The 19,836-nt window shown below is 43.3% G+C and overlaps 1 protein-coding gene across 5 annotated transcripts in view; it reads right to left on the bottom strand.

Annotated features, from left to right (window-relative positions):
- Window positions 1-19,836, bottom strand: part of STX8 (syntaxin 8) — a 341,865-nt gene that overhangs the window by 124,054 nt on the left and 197,975 nt on the right. For 4 of the 5 annotated variants that reach the window (XR_004430829.1, XR_004430830.1, XM_033184567.1 and 1 more), the window contains exon 7: window positions 5,660-5,761. The exons of the other annotated variant lie outside the window; for it this stretch is intronic. Coding sequence is in view for 2 of the 4 variants with exons in the window: in XM_033184567.1 (XP_033040458.1) it covers window positions 5,660-5,761 (102 nt within the window). In the remaining 2 variants the exon portion in view is untranslated. The remainder of the gene's footprint in view (window positions 1-5,659; window positions 5,762-19,836) is intronic. 5 annotated transcript variants of the gene reach the window in all.

Raw genomic sequence — 19,836 nt, 5'->3', positions numbered from 1 at the left:
TTGAGTTTATAAATCAATGTCTGGTAATTCTACTACTGCAATTCTGTTTAGATTCATGTCCATGGTCTACTGCTGGTCCTCACTCATGCTGTGCTGTCTCTGGGTATGCTAGAATATCTTTGACTATGTGCTGGTCATTGCCCTTAGAAATTTATTTTTAGTTGACTCCCAGGATCTTAGAATATGCTTTCCTCCAGAGGCATTTCATTTGTTTTTGCCAGGCACCTCGAGCTATAACAGGTGAGTCGGCCTCAAACCAAATTCACCTCCAGCTATAACAGGTGAGTCGGCCTCAAACCAAATTCACCTCCAGCTATAACAGGTGAGTCGGCCTCAAACCAAATTCACCTCCAGCTATAACAGGTGAGTCGGCCTCAAACCAAATTCACCTCCAGCTATAACAGGTGAGTCTGCCTCAAACCAAATTCACCTCCAGCTATAACAGGTGAGTCTGCCTCAAACCAAATTCACCTCCAGCTATAACAGGTGAGTCTGCCTCAAACCAAATTCACCTCCAGCTATAACAGGTGAGTCTGCCTCAAACCAAATTCACCTCCAGCTATAACAGGTGAGTCTGCCTCAAACCAAATTCACCTCCAGCTATAACAGGTGAGTCTGCCTCAAACCAAATTCACCTCCAGCTATAACAGGTGAGTCTGCCTCAAACCAAATTCACCTCCAGCTATAACAGGTGAGTCTGCCTCAAACCAAATTCACCTCCAGCTATAACAGGTAAATCTATCTTAAACCAAATTCACCTCCAGCTATAACAGGTGAGTCTGCCTCAAACCAAATTCACCTCCAGCTATAACAGGTGAGTCTGCCTCAAACCAAATTCACCTCCAGCTATAACAGGTGAGTCTGCCTCAAACCACATTCACCTCGAGCTATAATAGGTGAGTCTGCCTTAAACCAAATTCATGGTATGATGTTTCCTGGTCCACCCTGAGTATATATGTCCAGGGGGCAAATTCACATGTGGGCCTTTCTATGACCACACACTGTCAATAACTATTTTCTCCAATAACTGTAATTTCTCCCCTTTCTTTTTCTTCTCCTATTCCGCTCAGTGCCAAGGCTGCCTTTTCCACAACCCCCCGCGCCAAGTTTAGTTCTAGTTCACTTTTACTCTGAGGATATAGCTCTTTGGGGTCCCAGTTTATTGTGGGAAGAGTCTCCCATTACATTTTCCTAATTAGAGTGGGTGCCCAGGGACTTAATTTCCCTCCTACCTGCCTGCCCCTCTCAGGCTACAGAAGTCTCTGCATTTATCAGTTTTAAAAAAAAAATATTTTTATTTTTATTTATTTATTTATTTTTCCAAGATGGAATCTTCTCTTTCGCCCAGGCTGGAGTGCAGTAGCGCGATCTCGGCTCACTGCAACTTCCGCCTCCTGGGTTAAAGCAATTCTCCTGCCTCAGCCTCCTGAGTAGTTGGGACTACAGGCATGCACCAATCATACTCGGCTAATTTTTGTATTCTTAGTAAAGACGGAGTTTCACCATGTTGGCCAGGCTGGTCTCGAACTCTTGATCTTGTGATCCACCCACCTCAGCCTCCCAAAGTGCTGGGATTACAGGCATGAGCCACTGCGCCCGGCCCACAACTTTTTTTTTTTTTTTTTCTTAAAGAAAATACTAGAAAGTGGGCCGGGCATGGTGGCTCACGACTGCAATCCCAGCACTTTGGGAGGCGGGGGGTGGGGGTGGGGAATGATCACCTGAGGTCGGCAATTCAAGACCAACCTGATCAACATGGAGAAATCCCATCTCTAATAAAAATACAAAAATTAGCTGGGCGTGGTGGTGCATGCCTGCAATCCCAGCTACTCGGGAGGCTGAGGCAGGAGAATCACTTGAACCCGGGAGACAGAGGTTGCAGTGAGCTGAGATCACGCCACTACACTCCAGCCTGGGCAATAAGAGCAAGACTCCGTCTCAAAAACAACAACAACAACAACAACAAAAAAAGAAAACACTGGAAAGTACTTAAGAGTTTAGAGGCTGAAAGCAAAACCAAGCCAGGCTAGTATGAAGGTTCCTCAAACATTTAAACACTGAATTACCATTTTATCCAACAATTCTACTTCTGGATATATACACAAAAAAGGTAAGACTCGAGTGGCTATTTGTACAGCAACATTTATGGTGGCATGATTCACAATAGCCAAAAAGTAGAACCTGTGTCCACTGACAAATGGATAAACAAAATGTGATATATACATAAAATGGAATATTATTCAGCCTTCAAAAGGACTGAAATGCTGATACACACTACAAGATGGATGAATCTTGAAGACATTATCCTAAATAAGCCAGATACAAAAGTATACATATGGTCCCACTTACAGTAGGTACCTAAAATAATCATATTTACAGAGACAAAGTAGAAAAGTAGTTATACCAGGGGCTGAAGGAGGGAGGAATAGGGAGTTATTGTCTTGGATAAATTTCAGTTTGGGATGTTAAAAAAAAAAAAAAAAAAAGTTGTGGGCTGGGCGCAGTGGCTCACACCTGTAATCCCAGCACTTTGGGAGGCCGAGGAGGGTGGATCACCTGAGACTGGGAGTTCGAGACCAGCCTAACTAACATGGAGAAACCCCGTTTCTACTAAAAATACAAAATTAGCCGGGTGTGGTGGTACATGCCTGTAAATCCCAGCTACTGCGGAGGCTGAGGCAGGAGAATCGCTTTAACCCGGGAGGCAGAGGTTGCAGTGAGCTGAGATCATGCCACTGCACTCTAGCCTGGGTGACAGAGTGAGACTCTGTCGCAAAAAAAAGAATAAAGAAATTTCTTTTCCAGTATCTACTTAACACTGCTAAACTGATGAACTTCTTCCTTCTGAATCATTACATATAATTCTGTGACAGATAATATATATACAAATGAGGCATGAGGTAAATGTATAGTTAACTTATTTTAAAATATAGACATAAGTTATAAAAACATATTTTATTACTTCTAGGATTCCTTAAATTTTTCTCTATATAAAAAAAACACTTAAGAGTCTAGTTCAGATGACATTATGACACTTCTAGGTAAAAATACTACACACCAGATAATAACATCAAATTAGAAATTGGCAACAGTGTAAGAAACATTCTGCATTCATTATGACTTGAGTGACATGTGAGTTACTATGTTGCAAACACAAAAACATACCAACATGTCTATGAATATATTCATTCCAAACTAGCAACATAATTGCTGAGAACAAAAACAACATATATAACATTATATGTCTTCCTGCTTTAGACATATAGTAACAAGAGCTAATACCAGTACTTGCTCACAGCACACAATGTACTAAAGATCGTTCTAAATGATATATATATTAGGTTGGTGCCAAAGTCGCTGCAGTAATGGCAAAAACCATGTTTCCTTTTGCACCAACCTACTATATACATATATACATATATATTATATACACGCACTCATTAATTTCTCATAACAATCCTTTGAGGTCTATATCTTTATTATCCCCATTTCAAAGATGGGAAAATCGTGGCAGAAGGGAGTTTGAGCTTTCCTGAGGTCACGCAGCTAGTGAGAGGTGAAGCCTGGGTGTGAGGCCAGGCTCTAGAGCCCACTCTCGTGACACTACGCTCGTGCACCTCTCACATACGTATGGAAAGCTGGGGAAGGTGGCCAGCACTAGACACTTTACACGGTCCATACAACTCAATTTTGACAACCAAGTTCTCCACTTTCTTCTAATGAGGAAACTGAGGTCCAGAGAATAAGAGACAGGTGGGAGTGAATTCATCTCTCGCATCTTTAAAGCTTCAGGATCCAGCATAGATAACAAAGTCCCTGTGGCCAGAAGTTATGCGAGAAGATTGATAAAGCCACATGGAGGAGCAGAAGCACAGGGCAGGGTGGTCGGGCAGGACAGTGGTGATCAAGGGTCTGAAGTAGGCCCCGTGGGGCTCCACTACCTCTGAGCTCCAGAGTCTCTAGGTGCCTGACCCTCTCTCACCCCGTTGTTCGAGCCTTCTTTCTTACGGAGCAAACACAGCCAGGGAAGGTGATGCTTCTGAAGCTGCACATCTCAAGAACCCTTGCCCAGAGCTTCTAAAGTGGATAGATCAAGAGGATTCACATTTTTCGTACTAAAAAAGGCTGAAAGTTTGGCAAAATATCTGTTCAGATCTCTAGGGTTTTTTTAGACACAAGGTCTCACTGTGTCACTCAGGTGGGAGTACAGTAGCACGATCATGGCTCACTGCAGCCTCAACCTCCTGGGCTCAAGGGATACTCCTGACGCAGTGTTACAAAACTGGCTTAGCCAGGACCTACTCAAGCGGGAAGGCCAGTCCACACTCACAGAGCCAGAAACACAGCAATGCTTTCTGAGCTCACACGTGCATGACTCCAGAGGAATCTGCATGCAATGCTTAGGGCAGGGTTTGGCGCTGCCTCACAAAGCCATTACATTTCTAGACAAAGAATTAACAGTTTGTAGTGAGTGGGTTATCTGTTATTTCTCGCTAAAATTCATCTACGCTAGTATGATGCTAAAATTTATCTCCTAAACTGGGATACTTCAGGCACATACCACCATGCCTGGCTAATTTTTAAAATTAATTTTGAGACAGGGTCTCACGCTGTCACCCAGTCTGGAGTGCAGTGGCACAATCTCAGCTCACTGCAACCTTCAAGCAACCCTCCCTCTTCAGCCTCCCAAGGAGCTGGGACTTCTACAGGTGTGTGCCACAATGTCTGGCTATTTTTTTGTATCTTTAGTGGAGGCAGGGGTCTCGCCATGTTGCCCAGACTCCTAATTTTTAATTTTTTTTACAGAGACAAAGGTCTTGCTATGTTGCCCAGGCTGGTCTCAAACTCCTAAGCCACCGCACACGGCCTGTGATTCTATCTTTCATAAATATGTCAGCTTTATAAACTTGGTGCACCTTTGTGAGACAAAGCACCGAAAAACAATCACTGTGATTACTACTGCTGTTCCCATCATTTATCACCATGTACCTTTGGGCAAGGCGCTGTGCACAGGCAACACACAATTTAAACTTCACCAAAGTCTGCATCAGAATTTCTGCGGAACAAGCATCTGCAGCAGAACTGCTTGGTACGCTTGTTAAATAAGGAACATTCTTGAACTCCACCCTAGATCTAGTCAGTCAGAATCCCTAGGGGACAGCCTCAGGATCAGTATTTTAAGCAAGCCCTCCAAGAGATTTTTATCTTGGCATATGAATCCCCATTTTACATACAAAGTATCAAGAGGTAAAGTGACTTGACAAAGACACCATCACGAAACATAGGATTTGAACTCCATTAAGCTTGTGGTTATTTTAAGACAGCACAAAAGCAAGTGAGATACCCTTTAAAACCCGCCAACTAGTATAATGTTACACAATTTCCCAAACCATTAATCTCTGTAAACACACAGAAAGGACTCTTTTAAATTAAAAAAAAAAAAAAAAGTGAATGATACGCCCTCTGAACTCCACACAATTCATTTCGTTCTGACCAGATTCAACCTTCGTTTAGCAATTTCAGTACTGCATCCAATGGCACTGCCTGTATCAGAAGAGCAACCAAATCCCCGTAGCGATGAGACAAACAGGAAACTCAGAGCAGAGTAAATCCACAAGCTATGACAGAAACAGAGCCGTAAGAAGTAGCTATCTCTTACCACAAGAGGTTGACTTTCTGTCCACCACGTTTACACGCCTGGTTTCTGTGCGAAGCTTTTCATCAGTGTTCTCCACCAGGTTGGCAAGGTCGTCAATTATCTCTAGAAAGGAAAGATACATGATTACTATTCCTGAAATCACCTGGTTCACATCACAGTATCACAGCTGTGGTTGTTCTTCCTAGCAATAATGATCTCAAGTGCAGTAATTGAAAAGGCACAGAACTCAGGTCGATTCTTTGAAAACGGCGATTCTGATTGTAAAAGGAAAAAAAAAAAGAGTAGTAAAGAAGAAAACTGATTTAACACAATTCCAACAGACAGGAGAAATGCCACGTTCAGAGGAAAGAAAGCATGACGCACGGAATTTATGCGTAGCCAAGCTGTCATTCAGGTACAAAGGAAGAGACAGGCCGGGTGCGGTGGCTCACGCCTATAATCCCAGCACTTTGGGAGGCCGAGGAGGGAGGATTGCCTGAGGTCTGGAGTTCGAGACCAGCCTGGCCAACAAAGTGAAACCCTTTCTCTACTAAAAATAAAAAAATTAGCCGGGTGTGGTGTTATGCACCTGTAATCCCAGCTACTTGGGAGGCTGAGGCAGGAGAATTGCTTGAACCCAGGAGGCAGAGGTTGCACTGAGCCGCCACTGCATTCCAGCCTGGGCGACAAAAAAAAAAAAAAAAAAAAGGAACAGACACCATAGTAGACTTCAGGGACTACCCGGGCCCTTCTTGAGAAAACTACATGATGAAGACATCAAGCCAATCAAAAGATAAATAAAGAGATGATGGAGAGAACTGAATCCATTTAAATACTGAACTAAGAGTAAACAAAATGTGGATTAGATAACAGAAAGGTACAGAAATGTCACAACAGTAACAATGTAATTCCAGCTGAAAAATTAGTCAGTGGTTGCAAGTGGGGAAGGAAGGTGAAAAGTTGAAAGTGCTAATTTCTTCATCTCTCGCAGCGAGGCATATTGAGCAGTTGAAAAGTTAATCATGCAGAAATGTGTAGCCTTTTAAAATCACCAAAACTTGAACGTTTTTTATTAAGCTTGAGGGATCTTTTAGTAATTACTATCTCTTGTAAAGAATCCTTGATGTGGGCTGGGTGTAGTGACTCACACCTATAATCCCAGCACTTTGGGAGGCCGAGGCAGGTGGATCACCTGAGGTTGGGAGTTCGAGACCAGCCTGACCAACATGGTGAAACTGTCTCTACTAAAAATACAAAATTAGCCAGTCATATGGTGGTGCACGCCTGTAATCCTAGCTACTAGGGAGGCTGAGGCAGGAGACTTGCTTGATCCCGGGAGGTGGAGGTTGCAGTGAGCCGAGATCGCACCACTGCACTCCAGTTTGGGCGACAGAGAGAGACTCAGTCTCAAAAAAAAAAAGAAAAGAAAAGAAAAGAAAAGAAAAGAAAAAGAATCCTTGATGTGAAATTTCTTTTTTTTTTTTTTTTTTTTTGAGGCGGAGTCTCGCTCTGTCGCCCGGACTGGAGTGCAGTGGCCGGATCTCAGCTCACTGCAAGCTCCGCCTCCCGGGTTTACGCCATTCTCCTGCCTCAGCCTCCTGAGTAGCTGGGACTACAGGCGCCCGCCACCTCGCCCGGCTAGTTTTTGTATTTTTTTTTAGTAGAGACGGGGTTTCACCGTGTTAGCCAGGATGGTCTGGATCTCCTGACCTCGTGATCCGCCCGTCTCGGCCTCCCAAAGTGCTGGGATTACAGGCTTGAGCCACCGCGTCCGGCCTGAAATTTCTTTTTTAACCCTAATCTTTTGAAGTGAAATTGAGCCCTTCACAGCATTTAAAATAGCATATATAGTACGATCTTAACTATGTAAAATTATTTGTATCCATCTTTTTATATTTACAAATCTATAGGGATATATGTGAATAATATTAATTTAATGCTAATAATGATTATTTCTAGATGGTAGGCTGCTGTGTGACTGCTGCCTTCTTCCTCGCATTTTCCTGTGTTGCACGAATTTCTTTCTTTCTGTTTTTTTTAAGAGACAGGGTCTTGCTTTGTTACCTAGACAGGATACAGGGTACCATGATAGTTCACTGCAGTCTTCAAGGTTCTAGCAATCCTCCCATCTCAACCTCCTGAGTAGCTGAGACTGTAAGCATGTGCCACGACTCCCAGGTAACTGTTTAAATGTTGTGTAGAGATGAGGCCCTGCTACATCACCCATGCTGGTCTCAAACTCCTGGCTTCAAGAGATCCTCTTGCATCAGCCTCTCAAAGTGTTAGGATCACAACCACGAGCCACTGTGCCTGGCCTGAATTTCTTACAGTGAGCATATATAGTCATGTGCCATATAATGACGTTTCAGTCAATGACGGACCACATCTACGACATTGGTACCATAAGTGGTACAGTATTATGATGTTATAATACCATATTTTTAGTGTATCTTTTCTATGTTTGGATATAGATTTTTTTTTTTTTTTTTGAGATGGAGTCTCACTCTTGTTGCCCAGGTGGGAGTAGAGTGGCGTGATACTGGCTCACCACAACCTCTGCCTCTCAAGTTCAAGTGATTCTCCTGCATCAGCCTTCCAGGTAGCTGGGATTACAGGTGCGCACGACTCATAATTTTTGTATTTTTGTATTTTTAATAGAGATGGGGTTTCATCATGTTGGCCAGGCTGGTCTCGAACTCCTGACCTCAAATGATCTACCCACCTCGGCTTCCCAAAGGGCTGGGATTACAGGCATAAGCCACTGCGCCTGGCCATATTTACCATCTTGTTACAACTGCTTACATGCAATAACATGCTGTACAGGTTTTTAGCCTACGGGCAATAGGTCATACCATACATACAGTCTAGGTGTGTAGCAGGCTTTACCATCTAGTGTTGTGTGAGTACCCTCCATGATGTTCGCACAATGATATAACTACCTAACGACACATTTCTCAGAACATATCCCTGTCAAGGAATGTATGACTATTATATTTTTATTTTCTTTCCCCCTCCCTCCTTCTCCCTCCTTCCTGTTTTTATAGTGACTGCTTTGGAGACATGTTGTTCAATACCAGTCACCATTTTTTTTCTTTTTTTTTTTTTTGAGACGGAGTCTCGCTCTGTGGCCCCGGCTGGAGTGCAGTGGCCGGATCTCAGCTCACTGCAAGCTCCGCCTCCCGGGTTCACGCCATTCTCCTGCCTCAGCCTCCCGAGTAGCTGGGACTACAGGCGCCCGCCACCTCGCCCGGCTAGTTTTTTGTATTTTTTTTTAGTAGAGACGGGGTTTCACCATGTTAGCCAGGATGGTCTCGATCTCCTGACCTCGTGATCCGCCCGCCTCGGCCTCCCAAAGTGCTGGGATTACAGGCTTGAGCCACCGCGCCCGGCCTCCATTTTTCTTAAAGCATTAAGTAAAGCAAACAAGGAAATCAAATAAAGTTTCCAGAATGATGTGTGAGCTGAATTCTGAAAGCTACATGGGTGGAAAAGCAGGAAAAAGGCAACCCATGCAGAAAGAATCGTATCTGAAAGGCACAAAGGAGTTGGGCGCTCCTGCTTCTTGTCTCCTGCAGCACTTCCTACAAACCTCTTACTTACAGACCCTATAGTTACATTCCACCGATTTGTTTACATGTCTTTAACAGGAAGATTATGATATAAACTAATTTTTATTCGTCCTTATACCTCCCACACCTGGGAGAATGCCTTGTCTACAGCAAGATAAAACAAATAGGAAAAGGTAAAGACAATGAATGGGCTGGTGGGTCATGCCTGTAATCCCAGCACTGTGGGAGGCCGAGGTGGGCAGATCACAAGGTCAGGAGTTTGAGACCAGCCTGGCCAACATGGTGAAACTCCGTCTCTACTAAAAATACAAAAATTAGCCAGGCATGGTGGTACACGCCTGTAATTCCAGATATTTGGCAGGCGGAGGCAGGAGAATTGCTTGAACCCAGGAGGTGGAGGTTGCAGTGAGCTGAGATCATACTATCGTACTCCAGCCTGGGCAAGAGAGCAAGACTCTGTCTTGGGGAAAAAAACAAACAAACAATGTCCTAACTTATCTTTGTTTTTAGTCCTGATTCATTTTATTTTCCATACAATACTCAGAGCATATTTTAATTCTCTCATATTTCAATGAATTAAAATTTAAATAGCCACATGTATCGAACAACTCAGCTCTAAAGCAATAACTTAAAAAAGAAACCAAGAAAACACACACACACACACACACCACACACACACACATGCCCTACCAAGAGGTATAGTTTTAAAATAAAAATTAACAGAAGAAATAAAATTAAATACTAAAAATGTATGATTCAGGAAAGGGGTAAAGAGGAACAAAGGATAGATGGGACAAAAAGAACAGAAATACAATATTTATCTGGCATGCTGAAATTCAACTGTATCAATAGTTGCATTAATGTAAACAGACTAAACTTTTCAATTAAAAAACAAAGGATATCAAGCAAGCTTTTTTTTTTTTTTTTTTTTTTTTGTGAGACGGAGTCTTGCTCTGTTGCCCAGGGTGGAGTGCAGTGGCACGATCTCGGTTCACTGCAAGCTCCGTCTCCCGGGTTCATGCCATTCTCCTGCCTCAGCCTCCCAAGTAGGTGGGACTACAGGCACCCGCCACCAGGCCCTGTTAATTTTTTTGTCTTTTTTAGTAGAGACAGGGTTTCACCGTGTTAGCCAGGATGGTCTTGATCTGCTGACCTCGTGATCCGCCCACCTCGGCCTCCCAAAGTGCCAGGATTATAGGCGTGAGCCACCACGCCTGGCCTTTTTTTTCTTTTTTTAATTATACTTCAAGTTCTAGGTACATGTGCACAACGTGCAGGTTTGTTACCTAGGTATACATGGGCCATGTCGGTTTGCTGCACGCATCAACAACTCGTCACTTACTTTAGGTATTTCTCCTAACGCTACCCCTCCCCCAGAAAGATTCTTTTAAAAAGATGACACAACTATATAGTTTGCTATGGAACTCACTATAAGGCACAGTGTTTGTATGAGAAAGTTGGCAAAGCTATATTAATATCAGACCGGACAGACTTCTAGAAAAGGAGTATTATTAGATATAAAAAGGAACTTCTCATCATGATGAAAGGACACATATCAAAAATGGGAAATTCTGTCATTATTTGAAAATTAAGGAAAACAACTCCGATTTCCCCATAAGGCAAAGATGAAATCACAAGAGAAAGCAGGAAATATACTGAAATGAGTACGAAGGACAACTGCTATAGACTGGATGTTTGTGTGCCTTCAAAATTACGTTGAAGCCTCATCACCAGTGTGATGGCATTTGGATGTGGGGCCTTTGGGAGGTGAACGGTGAGGAGAGTAAAGCCTGCATGAATGAATGGATCCCGTTCTGTGCATGAGATTTATGACCTTAGGCCGGGCGCGGTGGCTCAAGCCTGTAATCCCAGCACTTTGGGAGGCCGAGACGGGCAGATCACGAGGTCAGGAGATCGAGACCATCCTGGCTAACACTGTGAAACCCCGTCTCTACTAAAAAATACAAAAAACTAGCCGGGCGACGTGGCGGGCGCCTATAGTCCCAGCTACTCGGGAGGCTGAGGCAGGAGAATGGCGTGAACCCGGAAGGCGGAGCCTGCAGTGAGCTGAGATCCGGCCACTGCACTCCAGCCGGGCGACAGAGCGAGACTCCGTCTCAAAAAAAAAAAAAAAAAGAAAAAAAGAAAAAGAAAAAAAAAAGAAAAGAAAAAAGAGATTTATGATCTTATAAAAGAGTTTCTAGAGATCTCCCTCATTTCTTCCACCATGTGAAGTTACAACGAAGACAGCTGTCTATGAGAACCAGGAAACAGACCCTCACCAGACACCAGATCTGTAGGCACCTTGATCTTCACTTCCCAGCCTCCATAACGGTGATAATTTCTGTTGTTTATAAGTCATCCAGTTGATGGCATTTTATTATAGCAGCTTGAATAGAACAAGACAACAATGTAGCACAAAAGTTTTTGGGATGCTACTAAAGCGGTACTTAGGGAGAAATTTATTGCTCTAAATGCATATATTAGTAAAGAAGAAAGATGTAAAATCAATGATCAGACTCAAGCAGATAAAAGTATGATCATCTCAATAAATGCAGAAAAAGGATATGACGAAATTCAGCGTCCATCCATGATACAAATTCTCAGCAAAATAGAAACGAAAGGGAACTTCCTCGGCCTGAGGAAGGACATCTATTTAAAAAACACTCAGCGCTAACATCATACTTAAAGGTGAAACACGGAACATTTTTTCTCTAAGATCAGGAACAAGGCAAGGACGTCTGCTCTGACAGCATCTGTTGAACATTTTATTAGAACTCCCACATTGTTCAATAAGGCGGGGGGAAAAGAAAGCAAAAAGGTATGAAAGGGAGCTGTAAAGCTGCATTTGCAGATGACATGATTGTACATCCAGAAAACAATAAAGTCTATTTAAAAACTACAAGAACTAGTAAGTAAATCTAATAAATGTGTACGTACAAAGTCAATAGTAAAAGGCAATATATTTATATGTACCAGTGATAAACAATGCAGAAAAAATAAAAGTAAAAAATCCATTACAATGGCATCAAAAGCCATATTACATACTTAGAAATAAATCTAACTGAAGATGTGTAAGACCTCTATAATAACAACTATAAAACATTGCTGGGAGAAATGAAAGAAGGCCTAAGAAAAGGAGAACTGGCCTGGCCCACATGGTAGTTCTTTTTTTTGTTGAGACGGAGTCTCGCTCTGTCACCCAGGCTGGAGTGCAGTGGCCGGATCTCAGCTCACTGCAAGCTCCGCCTCCCGGGTTCCCGCCATTCTCCTGCCTCAGCCTCCCGGGTAGCTGGGACTACAGGCGCCGCCACCTCGCCCGACTAGTTTTTTGTAGTTTTTAGTAGAGACGGGGTTTCACCGTGTTAGCCAGGATGGTCTCGATCTCCTGACCTCGTGATCTGCCCGTCTCGGCCTCCCAAAGTGCTGGGATTACAGGCTTGAGCCACCGCGCCCGGCCTTGGTAGTTCTATGTGTAGTTTTCTGAGGAACCCCCACGCTGTTCTCCATAACAGCTGTACCAGCTCACATTCCCACCGACAGTATATAAGAGTTCCCTTTTCTCTCTACATATCCTCACCCTCATTTGTTTTTTTTTTTTTTCATATATTGGTTGGTCATTTGTAAGAGAGAACACAATATTTTAAAGACATTGGTTCATTTTTTTTCAATTGACAGATATTATACAGAATTTTATAGATTGAATGCAATCCTAATCAAAATTCTAGTGGGCTTTTAAAATGAAACCCGCAAGCCAATTCTAAAATTCACAAAGAAAATTATTTAGAATAGCCAAAATAATCCTAACAAAGAAAAACAGGCCAGGCACGGTGGCTCACGCCTGTAATCCCAGCACTTTAGGAGGCTGAGGCGGGCGATTCATGAGGTCAGGAGATGGAGACCATCCTGGCTAACACGGCGAAACCCCGTCTCTACTGAAAATACAAAAAATTAGCTGAACGTGGTGGTGGGTGCCTGTGATCTCACCTACTTGGGAGGCTGAGGCAGAAGAATGGTGCAAACCTGGGAGGCAGAGGTTGCAGTGAGCCGAGATTGTACCACTGCACTCCAGCCTGGGGACAGAGCAAGACTCCGTCTCAAAAAAAAAAAAAAAAAAAAAAAAAAAAGAAAAAGTTGGAGGTATTATGTTACCAAAATTCACCATTTATTATAAATATATACTAATCAAAGACAGTCTGATATTAGAATAAGGACAGACAAACACATCGATGGAACAAAACAGAGAGACCAGATAGACGTGTGTGTGTGCACGCCCACCTGCACACGTGAGCGCTCAATTCTCAACAAAGGTATCAACAACACAGTCAATCAAATACGGAAAGAAAAGTCTTTTCAACAAATGGTGCTGGAAAAACTGGATATATGTATGAGGAAATAAAAAACACCTCAACCCTTTCTTCTCTCTATACCGAAAAAAAAAAAAAGTTGTGATGGTTCACAGACTTAACTGTAAAACCTAGAATTGTAAAGCTTCTAAAAGAAAAAAATAGAAAATTTTCATAGCCTGGAGTAGGTAGGCAAAAATTTCTTGGACAGGACATAAAAAGACTATCCACAAAAGAAAACAAGTTGGTCAATCTGATTTAGCAAATCCTCAAAGGCAGTGATTTCCAGATCTTGTGACATCCTGATGCTCTGGGCATAGTATTCTTCCGAAAATGTGATGGGAGGACTTGGACACAGCACTTCAGTCTTTGTCTCATCAGCACTGAACACAGCTGTTTATATATAGTAGCGTTCGTAAAAGTGGGCATTTTTGTGATCCATGCCTCATTCTCTATCAAGAGGAATTTTCTGCTCATCTAAAGATACTATTACAAAAATTAAGAAATAAGCCACAGAATGGTAGAAAATATTTGTAGAACATAGAGCCGACATAGAATTCGTATCTGGAATATATAAAGATCTCCTACATATTAACAATAAAGAAAAGCTAATTTTAAAAATAACCCAAAGATCTGAACAGATGTTTTACAGAAGAAGATACACAAATGGCACATAAGACACATGAAAAACAGCTCAAGTATTGTTAGTCATTAGGGAAATGCAAATTTCAACCACAATAAGATACTGCTTCACACTCACAACAGTGTGCAAAATAAAGACTTACAATACTAATGGCTGGGGGGAAATATGGCACAAAGGGTGCTGTACAAGCGTTTGTCAGTTCTCATCAAGTTAACCATATATCAACCATCTTACCCAGAAACTTCACACCTAGGTTGTTTTTTGTTTTTTTTTTTTTTTGGAGGTGGCGTCTTGCTCTATTGCCCTGGAGTTGGAGTGCAGTGGCGCGATCTCCGCTCACTGCAACCTCCGCTTCCACTCGGAAGAGTTCAAGCGATTCTCCAGCCTCACCCTCCCGAGCAGCTGGGATTACAGGCACACGCCACTGCGCTAGTCTAATTTTTGTATTTTTAATAGAGACAGGATTTCACCATGTTGGCCAAGCTGGTCTTGAACTCCTGACCTCAGGTGATCCACCTGCCTCGACCTCTCAGAGTGCCGGGATTACAGGCGTGAGCCACCATGCCCAGCTCACTCCCATTTACCAACCAGAAATAAAAGCCTATTTCTCAAAAAAAAAAAAAAAAAACCTGTACAAAAATATACACTGCAACCTTATTCATGAGGGCCCCAAACTAGAAACAAGCCACATATCCATCATTAGGAGACTGGGAAAGCGAATTGGGGTATATCCGTTAAATGGAATACTATTCAGCAACAGAAAGCATGAGCCACTCATGCATGCCACAACTGTCCAAATCTCAAAAAGAGTTTTGTTGGCTAAAAATAAGAAAATGAAAATCATTATACGCTTTATGATTCCATTTATAAGAAATATAAGGACAGGCTGGGTGCGGTGGCTACTGCCTGTAATCCCAACACTTTGGAAGGCCAAGGCGGCAGATCCCGAGGTCAGGAGATCGAGACCACAGTGCAACCCCGTCGCTACTAAAAATACAAAAAGAAAGAAAAAAAAACATTAGCTGGGCACAGTGGTGGGCGCCTGTAGTCCCAACTACTCTGGAGGCTGAGGCAGGAGAATGACGTGAACCCAGGAGGCGGAGCTTGCAGTAAGCTGAGATCGTGCCACTGCACTCCAGCCTGGGTGATAGAGCGAGACTCCATCTCAAAAAGAAAAAAAAAGAAATATAAGGATAAACCTAGCCTACAAAATAGACATCAGAAAGTGCCTCTGGTGTGCTTGACTAGAAAGGGACATGAAGAAACTTTCTGGGATGATGGAAATGTTCTAAAGGTCACAGAAATTCATGCAAATGGGTACAGCTGTCAAAACACACAGAAGGGAGGAAGGGAAGTAAGGAGGGAGAGAAGCAGGGAGGGAGGGAGCCAGGCAGGCAGGCAGGCAAGACAAAACAAATGCCTTAGAATAACAAAATTTCAGATCTGCAAGAGTCGTGCAATCACCTTGTAGTTCCTTCCCCTCTTGTAACATCCCTGGCAGTGGAATGGTTAATCTTTTACTGAACACTCCCAGAGACTGGTAACATGGAAACTCATGAGAAAATCAGTTCCATGGCTCAGTTACAGGGTGATTCTGATAATTATAAAGCCCTTTATTCTGAGCTAAAATTCTGCCTGCTCTCAATTTCTACCTTAGGTATTTCTCCCTCCTTCTCCTCCTCCTCCTTCTCCTTCTCCTCCTCCTCCTCCTCCTCCTCCTCCTTCTTCTTCTTCTTTTTTTGTTTTGAGACAGAGTTTCACCCTTGATGCCCAGGCTGGAGTGCAGTGACATGATCTCAGCTCACTGCAACCTCTGCCTCCCTGGTTGAAGCAAGTCTCCTGCCTCGGCCTCTCAAGTAGCTGAAATTTCAGGTGCCCCTTAAGTATTTCTAGACCAACACAGCATCAGTGTTCTTTCCTTCATAATTTTCCTCGTGTATCTCCTTGGTCTTCCCCTCTAGGTTAAAGATACTCAGATCCAAACTTGAGCAAATCCTCACAGGAAGTGATTTCCAGATCTTGTGATATCCTGATGCTCTGGGCATAGCATTCTTCCTAAAATGTGATGGGAGGACTTGGACATATTGCTTCAGTCTTTGTCTCAGCACTGAACACAGCTGAGTTTTTATATAGTAGCATATGTAAAAGTGGGCTCTTTTTTTTTTTTTCTTTTGAGAGGGAGTCTCGCTCTGTCGCCCAGGCTGGAGTTAAATGGAGTTAAAATTAAATAATTTTTATAACTTAAAAAAACACCATAAAAAAAACCATACATTTTGATTTAATTGCAATATATAAGTCTCCCCCATCAAATGATATCATTTGTATTCTTTCATGTAGCTACAGTCTTCAGTTATCATTTCTAATAGTTACAAAATATTGATTCCATAAAATAACCATTCCTTAAATAATAGCCCATTGTTGGATACTAAGAATTTTTTTTTTTTTTTTGAGACGGAATCTCGCTCTGTCGCCCAGGCTGGAGTGCACTGGCGCGATCTTGGCCCATTGCAAGCTCTGCCTCCCAGGCTCACACCATTCTCCTGCCTCAGTCTCCCGAATAGCTGGGACTACAGGCGTTCGCCACTATGCTCAGCTAATTTTTTTTGTATTTTTAGTAGAGACGGGGTTTCACCGTGTTACCCAGGATGGTCTCGATTTCCTGACCTCGTGATCCGCCCGTCTCGGCCTCCCAAAGTGCTGGGATTACAGGTTGAGCCACCGCACCCGGCCACTTAGGTTTCTATATTTCTAAATAATGAGTCTATAAATTCTTTCCTCCATTATCATTGTGTTCTTTTTAATCATTTCCTTAACAAAGTGTGATTATGACTGCCTCATAAACTTTGAAACAGATTGCCAAATTATTTAATAGACTTATAGTGCCACTGTTGGTCTGACGGGATGCATTCCACTTGTCAGTTATGATGACCTCGGAAGACTTCCTAGGCCAGAGAGCCTTGGGAAATTCCCACTCTGCAGACCACGCACTACCAAGGTGGGAATTCCCCTAACCACAGTCTATTGAGAACACATTAAATACAGGTTTCAGAGTATAGGTTGTGAAACAACCAGCTGACAAGTTCAGATTCCTGACAACAGAGCCTCCAAAGAGAAACTGATATCTTGCTTCCTGGTCAGTACTTGCATTTGGTTTCATGCAGGAGCTTATATTTCAATCACATGTTAATTTGAGATACCGAGTGCCATTCCAGCACAGAATGGACAAAATGGAACAATGTAAAGTATACCAGAAAAATGACAGAATCACAAGGATTAAGAAATATTATATGGTGTCAGAATACCTGACTCCAATAAAACTTCATCATTTTTCTACTCTCAATTACAGCCTCAATACATTCTATACAAAGGGAGAGAGTTTGCTATATATTTTCAGATGAATTTGGTGGCTTTTTATACTATAATGGACTCATAATGGCAGCAGTAAAGTCATTATGTTATTACGCCTTTTGCTTATGTTTTTTTTTTTTTTTTTTTTTTTTGAGACGGAGTCTCGCTCTGTCACCCAGGCTGGAGTGCTGTGGCCGGATCTCAGCTCACTGCAAGCTCCGCCTCCCGAGTTTACGCCATTCTCCTGCCTCAGCCCCCCGGGTAGCTGGGACTACAGGTGCTCACCACCTTGCCCGGCTAGTTTTTGTAGTTTTTAGTAGAGACGGGGTTTCACCGTGTTAGCCAGGATGGTCTCGATCTCCTGACCTCGTGATCCGCCCGTCTCGGCCTCCCAAAGTGCTGGGATTACAGGCTTGAGCCATCGTGCCCGGCCGCTTATGTTCCTAATAATACTTGAAGACAAATGTTAAAAAAAAATCTATAGTGAAGAAAGAGTTTTTATTGAGGGTATTAGTTTAATTCCCTCTGATCCCTATAATTGATATCATACTCAAATTTATCAATGGAAACCAAAAACGGGGGGTGGTGGTGACCTCTAATAATACTGTACACGAGGAAAAGATGCATTCCAGAGAACAGGGACACAAGGACAAACCAATCTATCTATGACTTGGTAAAGAAAGAGTAATACCGGCCGGGCGCGGTGGCTCAAGCCTGTAATCCCAGCACTTTGGGAGGCCGAGGCGGGCGGATCACGAGGTCAGGAGATCGGGACCCTCCTGGCTAACACGGTGAAACCCCGTCTCTACTAAAAATACAAAAAACTAGCCGGGCGCGGTGGCGGGCGCCTGTAGTCCCAGCTACTCGGAGGCTGAGGCGGGAGAATGGCGGGAACCCAGGAGGCGGAGCTTGCAGTGAGCCGAGATCGCGCCACTGCACTACAGCCCGGGCGACACAGCGAGACTCCGTCTCAAAAAAAAAAAAAAAAAAGAAAGAAAGAGTAATACCTTGCCTATGGCACCCTATGGCAGGGAGTTGCAAGAAACTCCAGCAGATCAAAGTGGAGCCTCTGGAACCACCCAGGCTTTGGGGACACAGTGAAAGCTCCTTTGCCTGGGAGAAATTCCCCTTGGCCAACCTGCTCACACCTTATACACAGCCAGATGGGCCAGGTTAGGCAAAAAGCACAGGCTCCTTTCCCTCTTCCTCCTGACCATAAACCAAGGTCCTTTATCTGGGCTTAAAAATATGTAACAGGATGCTGGACGCAGTGGCTCATGCCTGTAATCCCAGCACTTTGGGAGGCTGAGGTGGGTGGATCACCTGAGGTCAGGAGTTGAAGACCAGCCTGACCAATCTGATGAAACCCTGTGTCTACTAAAAATACAAAAATTACCTGGGCGTGGTGGCAGGCGCCTATAATCCCAGCTACTCGGGAGGCTGAGACAGGAGAATCACTTGAACCCAGGAGGCGGAGGTTGCAGTGAGCTGAGATCACGCCATTGAACTACAGTCTGGGCAGCAAGAGCGAAACTCCGTCTCAAAAACAAAACAAAACAAAATGTGTAACACAGGGTGGGTACTGTGGTTCACACCTGTAATCCTAGAACTTTGAGAGGCCATGGCAGGTGGATCACGAGGTCAGGAGTTTGAGAACAGCCTGGTCAACATAGTGAAACCGTGTCTCTACTAAAAAAAAAAAATAGCCGGGCGTGGTGGCAGGCGCCTGTAGTTCCAGCTACTTGGGAGGCTGAGGCAGGAGAATCACTTGAACCTGGGAGGCAGAGGTTGCAGTGAGCCAAGATCGCACCATTGCACTCCAGCCTGTACAACAGAGCAAGATTCCATCTCAAAAACAGACAAACAAACAAAAAAAGAAAGAAAAAAAGAAAGAAAGAAAGAAACAGCTCAGAATGAAGGAACATCTTAGTAGTTTTCAAAAGAAGGTTCTCTTTCCCTTTCACCTTGTGCCTTAGAAAATAAAATTTCTTTAAAAAAAGAATAAACTGGCTGGTTTTGGTGGCCCATACTTGTAATCCTAGCACTTTGGGAGGCCAAGAAGGGTGGATCACCTGAGGTCAGGAGTTCGACACCAGCCTGGCCAAGATAGCAAAACCCTGTCTCTACTAAAAATAGAAAAATTAGCCAGGCATGGTGATAGGAGCCTATAATCCCAGCTACTTGGGAGGCTGAGTTAGGAAAATTGCTTGAACCCAGGGGATGGAAGTTGCAGCGAGCCCAGGTTGCGCCACTTCACTCCAGTCTAAGAGTGAAAATCCTTCCCCCCACCCC

Source organism: Trachypithecus francoisi, unplaced genomic scaffold (assembly GCF_009764315.1).
Source record: "Trachypithecus francoisi isolate TF-2019V2 unplaced genomic scaffold, Tfra_2.0 Lachesis_group20, whole genome shotgun sequence".
Taxonomy (NCBI): Eukaryota; Metazoa; Chordata; class Mammalia; order Primates; family Cercopithecidae; genus Trachypithecus; species Trachypithecus francoisi.
The sequence above is the reverse complement of the archived record's forward strand: the minus strand, read 5'-3'. Positions and strand labels throughout refer to the sequence as shown.